The sequence below is a fragment of the Conger conger genome, chromosome 10 (genome assembly GCF_963514075.1).
Source record: "Conger conger chromosome 10, fConCon1.1, whole genome shotgun sequence".
In the NCBI taxonomy this organism is placed as follows: Eukaryota; Metazoa; Chordata; class Actinopteri; order Anguilliformes; family Congridae; genus Conger; species Conger conger.
Genome location: NC_083769.1, coordinates 23,084,139 through 23,095,587, shown reverse-complemented (window position 1 = coordinate 23,095,587; position 11,449 = coordinate 23,084,139). Strand labels below are relative to the sequence as shown.

Sequence of the window (11,449 nt, the reverse complement as noted above, 5' to 3'; positions counted from 1 at the left end):
GAGAGCACCGCCCTTTGACTAATTAAAGCCTTGGAAATTGATGCAGGATACTTCCGTAGAGCTCTGGGATGTTTTTGCTGGGCGGACACCCAATTAATCTGCTGGCTTTCTCTGTGGTTACACTGTATGAACTTTAGGCTAGATTCACAACGGGGAGAATAAAGTAGTCGACGTGATGCCGACGTCTTGAACCCTGCACATCCATAGCCTACTTCCCTTAAGTATAAGATTCTAGAGTTTTAAGAACAAAATTTGGTGTGAGTTTGAGTACGCTTGACTATAGAAGATAAGTTTACACAATTGGAATGTCCCAATATCAGAGTACATAAGAAACATGACAATACAGGTTACATACAAGAATAATCAGATACAGAGATGCACGGTGCCAGTGTAGCATTTACATTGAACACTTTCGATGAGGCGTAGTCGGGTGCTCTACCTATGACAGAAAAAGCTGCGAAACTGAATTTCTGAGTAGACCCTTGCACAGTATACTTCTTTCTTTTTTTTTTTTTTCTCTCTCTTTTTAAAAATTGAATGTCACTAATGCATCTACCACAGGCAGGTGGAAGATTATTTTTCCCGTTCAGCAGAATTAAGTGCCTAGCGAGGAGAGGCATAGGCCAAATTATCTGACTGGGGCTTAGTCTTCCAGATCCGCTGGGGTTCCACCAAAGAGGCCAAAATGTATAGAGTAAGGTGGCTGGATCTTGTTTACATTGGTCACAGGTGGAGTCCTCGTTTGGAAAAAATTTAGAAAGCTTCATTTTAGATATGAACCTGATGAACAACCTAATGTGAGTAAGGCTGTATCTTGCACAGGTAGAATTAATCCAATTGAGTATTTTATCCCGCAGATCTTCCTGTTTGTCTACTCAGCTCACAGTCCCAGCTTTCCTTTATTATTGATGGTGAATAGTTATCATTCTGGGAGATGTTTGGATATGGTTCTGTTGGCTTCAGGGCTACAATCCAAAATTAAATCAAGTGGGGTCTTGGGTACTATGGAGGAAAATTTGGTAAAATGACTGCACAACATGTATAACATGTATATACCAAAATAAATGGGATGGGTTAAAGCAAGGTCACTTTTTACTTGATCAAATGACATGAAAGTGCAATCCTTATAAAGCAGGGGTCTCCAATCTTATCCTAAAAGGGCTGGCGTGGGTGCAGGTTTTTGTTTTAACCCAGCAGTAACACACCTGATTATACTAATGAACTAATCCTGTTCTTTAATCAAGACCTTGATGAGTAGAATCAGCTGTCTTAGTTCTGTGCTAAAACAACAACCTGCACACACACCGGCCCTTTCTGGATAAGATTGGAGACCCCTGTTATAAAGAGTACTGGTATCCAAACTATCCTTTCTGTACCAGTGGGGTAAATGGACAAGGCTGCAAGGCCAAGCGACTTCGAAACTGGGACCAAATCTTTAGAGAATGCATCACAACTGGATTTTTGACAAGACTGCTGGATATGCAAAGGAAGAGAGGAGCACAGAAGGGCACATAAAGATGTAGAGCAACAAAACCATGACTCAATGCGTAATCAGTCAAGGGTATCAGGAGAAGAGATATCCCTACGCTAGTAAACTTAATATTTAAAGCCCAATAATACACTTGGAAATTTGGAAGCGCCATACCACCAACTGCATTCGCCTTTTGCAAAAAGTCCCTACGGATGCGAGGTATTTTGTTATTCCAAATAAAAGAAATAAGGCACTTAATTGTTTTTAAATGTGCATTGGTGATCAAATGTGGAATGGACTGAAAAAAATACAAAAACTTCAGTAGAATATAAATTTTTACAGTTAATTTGTACTGCCAGTGATAAAGGGATATTGGACCAACGGGACTACACTCAAGAATAGGAATGTAATTTGCCTAAAATGCTTGCAAATGGGATTTTGTGACTGATATTCCAAGGTAAGTGAATTGCTTTTGTGTAATTTTGAAAGGTAGCATAGAAAAAGGGGTCTGGATAGCACATTTATTGATGGCTAGAAACTCACTTGTCAAGATTCAGTTTGTAGAGTGTTCAAGAGTTGCAAGAAAATGTGGAATAGAGGCAAGAGGGTCAGAGATACAAAGGAAAACATCTGCATATACAGTTGTGTTCAAGAAAATAGCAGTACAACATCGGTAACCTGATGAACCACTGTTATTAGTAGTAGTGATATTTCTGCTTGGCAAATACTTTACTTGTAGATGTTGTAGTGTAATAGAAAAAGAGTTTAATTTGACAATTCATTCTGTGAAAAAACAGGTGTCATTAATTGTCCTTTATTAAGGAAGAAGGGAAGCAAATGTTTCACACATTGTTATAAAATATATTCCTTCTGAATTGCTAAGTAAAATGGGCCTTTTCAAACATTGTTCGGAGGAACAACGTCATTTGATTAAAAAGTTGATTGGAGAGGGGGAAACTTATAAAGAAGTGCAGCAAATTATAGGATGCTGCGTTAAAATTATCTAAAATGCTGTAAAATGGCAACAAAAACCTGAAATAAGCGGAGGAAAATTAGCAACTACTATTAAAATGGATCGAAGAATAGTCAGAATGGCAAAGATTCAGCCATTCATCAGCTCCAGAAAGATGAAAAATGATCTACAATTACCTGTAAGTGCTGTTACAGTCAGAAGACATTTGATCGAAGCTAACTTATCAGCAAGAGAAAGAGAAATGGCGTAACATTCTGTGGACTGATGAGAGTAAAATTGTTCTTTTTGGGTCTAGTGGTCATCAACAGTACGTCAGACGACCCCCGGGTACAGAATTCAAGCCACAGTACACTGTGAAGACAGTGAAAGCATAGTGGCGCAAAAATCATATGGGGATGTTTTTCATACTACGGTGTTGGGTTCATATACCATGGATCATGGATCAGTTTGAATACATAAAAATACTTGAAGAGATTATGTTGCTGTATGCCGAAGAGGAAATGCCCCTGAAATGGGTGTTTCAACAAGACAACGACCGCAAACACATGAGTAAGCGAGCAACATCTTGGTTCCAGACAAAAAGGATTGAGGTAATGGAGTGGCCAGCTCAATCCCCGACCTCAACCCCATTGAAAACTTGTGGGGTGACATTAAAAATGCAGTTTCTGAAGCAAAACCCAAAATTTCACAGGAACTGAGGAATTTAGTTTGTTAATCGATCCATCCATCCATTATCTTAACCCGCTTATCCTGAACAGGGTCGCAGGGGGGCTGGAGCCTATCCCAGCATACATTGGGCGAAAGGCAGGAATACACCCTGGACAGGTCGGCAGTTCATCACAGTTTGTTAATCCTGGGCTGAAATATCTGTTTCTAGGTGCCAGACGTTGGTTGACTTGATGCAACGCAGATGCACAGCAATTATCAAAAACCATGGTTATGCAACTAAATATTTGTTCAGTAATTTGAAGTGAAGTTAAATCTTGAAATCTTCAGTTTATACAGTTTGAAGAGAAAAATGTTGACACTGCCATTTTTTAAAAACAGATTAGTATTCCTTTTCTTTGCTTCCTGTAACAGAATAACGCAGACTTTATAAAATTTGCTAATGCTTTGATTTGGAATTGAATGTGTAATGTTTTCACTACATTTGAAATATTGAACTAAAAGCTATTTAAAAATATTTGCACTTTATTCACTTTTTTAATGCACTGCTATTTATTTGAACACAGCTGTTATGATATTTTGTTTTCCAACTTTCCAACTGCTCTGGTTATATACATTTAATGTCTTGGTTTTGCTAATGGCAATTGCAAGGGGTTCCATAACCAATGCAAACTGCAGTGGGGACAGTGGACAGCCCTGTCTTGTTCCATACTCAAGTTAAAAGTATTGTGAAAATGTATTATTTGTTCTAACTGAAGGAAGCTCTTTGAAAAAAGTTTGAATCTTAAATTGCCCAGGGGTGAGCGCATCCAGGTACAGTAGACACACAGGGCGACGGCAGTTGTCAGAGATCTGTTCGAATAAACCTTGATGGAGAGCAGGCTGGAGTTAGCCTTAGGGCTGATCAATATAATGTCCTGTCTTTTGAGGCTTTCAGCAAATGCAAACATTTCACTCAATTTAATTATTAATGAGAGGTAAACCAACGTTCGCCGGGTGGTTGCAGTGTTGCTATAGCGATCGCGCTGGCGGGCGCGCGCTAGAATCTTGTTGGCTGTCGGCACGAGCGACCGTGGAAGCTCTAGAAACGTCTAGCGCGAGGCTGGCAGATGCTGCGTCACTGCGCGAGAACGAGGAGAGAGACACGTTTAGCAGACAGTACAAGAGTTGGTCGGCGTCGTTTTTCCCGTTTATTTTTTCCACTCGTTCCTACTTTTAACGGCTAGCTAATTAAACGAAAAATTAACCCTAAACAGGACCGCACACAGGGGCAATAGCAGTCCAGAGAAGAAAGAATCCCATTAGATACAGAGATGTAAGTTTGGGGCGGAGGACATGGGGGAGGTGAAGGGATTTATCCGTTCCACTGGTTTTGTTTCTTACCCAGAGAGGGGAGTTTCAAACATGGGTCATTTAATTGATGTCTATCATGTATCTGTAAAACACAGGTAGCTACCCGCGTCTTCTGTTTGTTGGAGTGCATAGGTCTGCACACCGCGGTAGGCCTCCCTTCCACACGCCTGTGTACAAGGAAGAACGATGAATGAAAAAGCGATTATTGGAGGGATAACCGCTCGGAGTGTGTAACTATCTAGCTTTTCAAGTTTAGTAGCTAACAACTGACCGAATTGACTCGTTTGGTAACACATAACCAAACAAGATAACCCTAAAATATGATTGTTTTCGGACTTGATAACGAGGTGCATTCAAGTTAAGGAGTTAGCTACAGCATTTTACAGCTATTCACCGGCTCGAGGTTGTTGATCACGTGGTAGAGGGAATTTTTTTAATGTGGCTTGCTAGCTAGTAACTTAGTCATTGAAGGAATGTTGAGTGTAATTATTTTTTATATGGAAACCAGGCGTATCTAGTATTACTTTCCCCTGTCGTACGTCAGAAAGTAAGCTGGCCAACTGTCGTTTTTGCTGATTGATAGTCTACAATGAATGTCATGCTACTGGCTGGCTAAGTTACTAGCCTGCTAACGTTAGCTACGATTATACTTACCACACATATCATATTGCGAACTTAGCAACATGTTGGTTCTACATTCTATGATAAAAGAAACGTAATGTATTTGCTGGCGATGGTAACATTAGCTAGTTGCATTTACTTGCAAAGCCTTTGTTGCATTTGCATCTTAAATCGATTCACGTCGAAGATTAATTGCTTTTCTGAGGACAAGTTAATTCAAATGCATAATTAGCTAGCTAGTTGACTGTACGCATGAGCACGATCTGTTTTATTTTGTCTAAACTGGTTCTGTGATGTTTACATGACCAGCTAGTTAATTGGAGCAACGAGCTCGTTAAAGCTCAGAACACTAGCTAAAAATATGGGTTTTTTGGATCGAAGGCTATCTTCAAATTCGACCTTGAAAGATGCGTTTCGCGTGTGGCTAGTCTGCTTGCTAGCAGTCTTGCTAACAATTAACCAGAACGTCAGGTGCCATTTGGGTGGTTGCTTTTGTGGCTTCAGTTTGTGGACGGACAACTGACACATTTGACTGACCCTCTCACGTCTACAGCGGCGACGTGTAGCAAATATCATAGTTCACGTTGGCAAGGTAACTTCCTGTTCGACCGTCAAGAAGGTTCAATAGCTAGGTTATACTATCTCCTTGTCGCTGGAATTTCCAAAACTAGAAATTACACCGGAGCAGTTTAAATGACCACATAATATGTGGCTCTGGATAATTTTACGCAATTCTCAACACAAGTCTCCTGAAATAACCTCTAAGTTTGATTAACGATTAGGCTACGTCCTCCCATTTACAACATTAAGGCCCTGCGGTGAATGTGCCAGCATTTAAGTACTGAACGCGCCAGGCGTGGAGGTTTTGTCTTAGGCCAGCTTCCCGAGATCGCCTTTGTTTCTGTCCGCAAAGCCAGTTGCGTATGGTGCGCAATATGTCTGTAGAAACCTGAAATCTGCACTGGGTGACATCCTTCCTTTGCTTTAGGTCCACTGACATGCGGTTCCCTGCAAAGACAAGACATCCAGCTGTACATTAGGTGTGTTTCTTATGGTTTTCCCAGTGTCAGTAATTGAAAAAGTGTAGACTACCCACTTGGGACAGTCTGGTGCTGGCTTGAAAATGGAACTGGCTTGTTGGTGATGGTCTTGTCTGTACAAAAATAAGTGTAGTTTAACCCACCTGAATTAGGTTTACGCTGCCTTGTAAAGAAACTGCCTTCTGTATCTGGTTAAAGTTCTGAGTTGTGATTGACACCATTTATTGTAGGTGGCCTCATCTTGTTCTTGAAATAAGGAAATAACATGTTGCACAGATTATTTTAAAACGACACCGGTAGGGTAAAATGGAAATTAGAATTGAAGGATTTTGGAACTTTTTTGAATGGATTGGACAGAGATTTGGGGATTCAAAACTAATTTATGAGTATTAATTGGTTGACATGCTGAGCATGGGGTCCACGATGAATAAAAGTAATACAATTCTTAATCTGTGTTAATCTACACAAGAACAGTTGTTTTTCGACCCCATAGAACAGGGATTCTCAAAGTCTTGCCCCCCTAACCAAAGTAGTCCTGCTAGTTTTCATTGTTTCCCTTCGAGTAGGGACCGATTTAGACCTGGGTCACCAGGTAAGTAGACACTGGTTTCTCAGTAAATTGATTTAGATGGAGAATGAAAAAGAGTGCTACTCCTGACCTAGTGGGCCAGATTTGAGTATCCCTGTCTGAAGGGAATTAAGTATCTGCCCTTAAGTAATAAAGGTGTGCATCAGGGTTTTTTTTCTGAGAGCTGAGGCTGTCACTTGCAGGTCCTGTCAATGGCCTCTTAACTCTGCAAGCTTTTGTTTGTCCAGGGCAGAGCTCAACAGGCACGAGCGGAATACATCACAGTCAGGACGCTGTAGTCCTCCCATTCCTTTTCACTTCCTGTTAATTTCTTCTCTGCTCTCTCCATTTTCAACAGGCAGCCGGCAACTGCCAAGTGGTACGACAGGCGAGATAACGTCTTTATTGAATTTTGTGTAGAAGACAGCAAAGATGTCCAAGTGAAATTTGAAAATTCAAAGTTTAATTTCAGGTAAGTACAGTAACCTTATCTTGTGTGCCAAGTGTTGTCCTGATAACTGTTTGCCTTAGCCAGTTGTGGTAAAGAGCATGAGTTCTGGTTTCTGATTGAAATGAAGCAAGAATTACAACCCAGGGTGTGGTTTGCTGTGCACCAACAGTGGCCCTCTCTACTGCTAACACCACAAATATTTACACTTATACATTTGGCTTAATCTGAATGCTTCAGTCAAGGTTATTGCAGTTTAAAGGAATTGATTGATTTGAATAAAATAATCTTGGATTAAGTTTTGGTCAAACCTTTTATTTATATTCATGGTTTAACTTTCTTCTTCTTTAAAAGTTGTGTTGGTGGAACAGATAACCTGAAACATCAAAATGAAATTGACCTCTTTGATGTCATTGATCCAAATGTAAGTGTATTTCCCCATTTATTGTTTGAGTTGCTGACTTCTATGATCAACTCTTATACTCATCTTACATTTATGATTTCAACATATCTGCCCTTGCAATGCCCAGGAGTAACAAAATTCTCATGCTTTTCAAACAGGAATCCAAACACAAACGCACAGACCGGTCTGTTTTGTGTTGTTTACGAAAATCAGAATCTGGAAAGTCATGGCCGAGATTAACAAAAGACAAGGCAAAGGTTAGTATTATTTCCGTTGGGTGCATATTTATTTATATGTCCACTTTGGCGAACAATACAGGAAGAGGCCCAACAGCCCTTACATACATACCAGATACAGATTATCTTCATGTTTGTTTGTGTTTGTGCGTGCATTAGGGATATGACATCATCATTTTTTCTTTGAAAATGAGAACTGTGTAACCGATACTGCTTATAACCGCTAGGGGTAATAGCCTACTGACAAATTTAATTGCATTTTTATTTTGAGCCATCTTAAAATAGTTGAATTGCCAAATTTAGGAATTACATTTACTTTTACATCGTACTCGCAGATGTCCTGCAGTCTGTAGTTAAAGCAGTGTAGGCTATGTCCTGCTCATCGATCGTGTGTCATTTTTTTAAAATGCATTTGTTAAAATGATCATTCTTTGTGTGTTTATCCCACTTCCCGATGGCTTCTGCCTTCTTTGATTGGCAGGAAATGTGCCCAATCTGCTGCTATTGAGGGTTGTGCACATTAATGTCCAATATTTGTGTGACACAGGAACATAACACTGTGAATCTGGTCTTTTAAGCAGGGAATCTGACGGAAACAGATAACTGTTCAAAGTTAATAATGGTTCAAAGTTAAACCTGAACTCAGTAAGTGTTTGGATTTGGATTGTTGATGGGGAATGCGCTGCTGGAGGGAAAGGCATTTATTGAAGGAGAAATTGAGGGACAGCCCTGATGCTGTGGTCAAAATCACTGAGGTTGCCCTCTTGTTTGAGCAGCTAAATTGGCTTAGTGTCGACTTCAACAATTGGAAAGACTGGGAGGATGATTCCGACGAGGAGCTGTCTAACTTTGATCGGTTCTCACAGGTAAGCAGGAACTACCTGGTCACCTACATGGGATGGTGCACAAGTTTGATTGGTTAGAAGTCCAAATTGCACACTAGCTGTAAAAACTTTGTCAAGAGCACTTTAGACCTCACCTACCCTACACATCTTCCTTCCAAACAGTGAGCATGCAAGTAGGACAGGGCACTGAAGCTGGGAGTATGCTGGTTGCTCACTTGAATACTTACTACATTGGGTTGCTGTTTCAGGTGGTGGGCCAGAAGGGGGCAGTAGAAGACCAATAACAGTTTTTAGTTGAGTCCTTAGTTGAGTTTTTAGCTGAGCTCATTCTTTTCGTTATTACTCTTCAGTGATCTTGAAGCATTTTAATGGCCTTTTCAGATGATGAACAACATGGGGGGTGATGATGACCTTCCAGAAGTGGACGGGGCAGAAGATGTAAGATTTTAAGTCTTTTTACCAGATGTGTAAGCACTGAGTTAAGCACCAGTTGCTTCTTCATGTTTAGTGCCGCTGTGTTCCTTCTTGTTCATTGTTTCCGTACACAAGCAACCACAGTGGCATCTGTGAGGTGGGTGTTGTGCACATGATTGCAGTAGCACCATACCAGTGTGACTGGATTCCACAAAGCTGCCCAGCATCGCTGTGTTTACTGCATTTACAACTCTGAAAAGCCACTGATCTATAAAAGATGGAAGATGTTCCCACGCTACATTACACAGCACTCTGAGGAAAAACAGTTAACATGAACATGGTGAACATTTCAGTTACCTGTGTTTTAACATTTATGTTAAACATTTGCAGGACTCGGCTGACAGCGATGACGAAAGTAAGTCTGTTCTCTTAATGTCCGCATCTGTCACATGCAGTCCGCTCTAAATGAGGCCAGTCATAAATGTGGCTTTCAGATGGATTCTGTTCTGTCGCTGTATGCATTATGTTGGTTTTATGGCATTAGCTGGACATCTGATTTTCCATGACAACCTGTAATTGAATACAGGTGTAGTGTTGTAGTGTTGAGCAAGCCATTTGGATTGGTGGTTGGATTCTCAAAGCCAACTGAGCTCAAGATTTTTTTACTGGTTCGTAGGTTAGAAATGCTAAATGTTTCCTAATTACATTACATTAATGGCATTTGGCAGATGCTCTTATCCAGACCGACATACAGTTGATAAGACTAAGCAGGAAGCAATGGAGCAATGCAGTGTTAAGGTCCTTGCTCAAGGGCCGCAACGGCTCTGCAGATCTTATTGTGGCCACTATGCTACAGGCCTCCTTATTGACCTTACAACTTAATTACAACCAACAAAAATGAGCTTGTTCTAATTTGTTCGTTAGTCTTAAATCACCCTGCCTGTGGGCGAGTTAACTGCATGCAATTAGAGCTGCAATAAAAATTTTTTGCTGAACTTTATTGTTTTTACTTGCAGAAATGCCAGACTTGGAGTGAAATCAGTCCCATAGGAACCTCTGTGGCAGCTGGAGAGAGGTCACAAAGCAGTTATTTTGGAAAGAAAAAAAGAACCATATAGGTATGAGCTGGTAGCCATAAAAACAATTGCATCTTTTGAAAAAGCAGTTTTCCAGACCGTTTGAGAAATTAAGCCAGGCTTGACCGAAGGTCGATATGCATACCTTTTGTACACAGCTATCTCCAGCCACTGGCATTGCTGTGCTATAGTCTTCTATTCTGCATGGACTATCTAAAGTTTCCATGATGTGTTGTGAAGTATAGTTATTGTCCATTAATCAAAAATCAATGGCTGCATTGAAAGATATTGAAGGTTTGAAGCTTAAAATTAAGTCTTACACCCCCCTCCCTTTTTGTTAACATCAATGTGGTTCTGTACAAAACAAAAAGTTAACATAGTTTCTAATGAAGACAACTGAAAAAAACTAAGGATTTCAAAACAACCTATATTTTCAATAAAGTTTTGTTCCTTTTTTAATTAAAAACCTTTTTCCCCTGTGTTGTTACTACTGTAAATTGAATCCATTTATTTTATAAGACAAGTCTTCGGTGGGCCTGAAAGCAAGTGTGTATGTGTGTTAATGACTGTGATTATTCTTCGTCAGCCATCAATATCAAGTGGTCGGCCATTTTGATTGATGTGGATGTGGGCTTTCGTTTTCCTTATTGGTTTCAGAGTTCCCTGCTTTTCTTACTAAGAAAATTCTGAACTGCTGTTTTCAGTGTATTCGTGAGTTGCACAACCATATCTGTTCAAATGTAAATTTTCTGTAAAACAAAAAGTGCTTTACCTCAGCACTTGCCTTTCCTGTCAATCATGATGCATGACATCACAATGCACATGAAATTGTGTGTAAGCAAAATCGAGTGTTTGAATGGCTGTACCATTGGTGTTTCTCTGACTGAAATGTGAGTTGAATGCAGCCGTTTTTTTTATATGGACCTCAAAAAAGAACAAAATATGGGTAACATTTGATGACTAAATTTGTATTTGTACTGTCAGAATATAAATGCAAATGTGGATAAAGTCAAATTAATACACTATTAGTTTGTCAGCCTGTCTGCTTTGCACAGGAAGAACTTAAGTTTGTGTTAAGTGCAGTGGGGAATTTTTGTCTACATCTTTCTAATAAACTGTCAAAGACATTTACATTTGTTTATGGTCACAGTTTTTAAGATAGTGAGTCCGCACTGCCTCATTTGCAAAGCCTTTCTATATGGGACAACTACAGCCTGGAATTTAAAGATTCCTAATCTTGCAGCAAGCAAGATGGGCAAGACTATGCTTATGATTAAGCAGAAAACGAGCAAGAGTATACTTCTTATGCATTTACAATAAAGTGTGTATTAAGTA

At 39.9% G+C, this 11,449-nt stretch overlaps 1 protein-coding gene across 4 annotated transcripts; it reads left to right on the top strand.

The window, feature by feature from the left end:
• Nucleotides 1–1,668: 1,668 nt before the first annotated feature.
• Nucleotides 1,669–11,245, top strand: ptges3a (prostaglandin E synthase 3a (cytosolic)). Of its 4 annotated transcripts, none has more exons than XM_061257914.1 (9): nt 1,669–1,690; nt 6,073–6,124; nt 7,051–7,164; nt 7,495–7,564; nt 7,702–7,800; nt 8,556–8,645; nt 9,006–9,062; nt 9,429–9,453; nt 10,055–11,245. In XM_061257914.1, exons 1-9 carry the CDS (start codon nt 1,684–1,686, stop codon nt 10,072–10,074), a joined length of 534 nt encoding a protein of 177 aa, XP_061113898.1. In that variant the 5' UTR covers nt 1,669–1,683; the 3' UTR covers nt 10,075–11,245. The 4 variants fall into 4 exon arrangements, with proteins under 4 accessions (XP_061113898.1, XP_061113900.1, XP_061113899.1 ...); XM_061257913.1 differs by lacking the exon at nt 1,669–1,690 and adding an exon at nt 4,599–4,689; XM_061257916.1 differs by lacking the exons at nt 1,669–1,690; nt 6,073–6,124 and adding an exon at nt 4,168–4,425.
• Nucleotides 11,246–11,449: the final 204 nt, after the last annotated feature.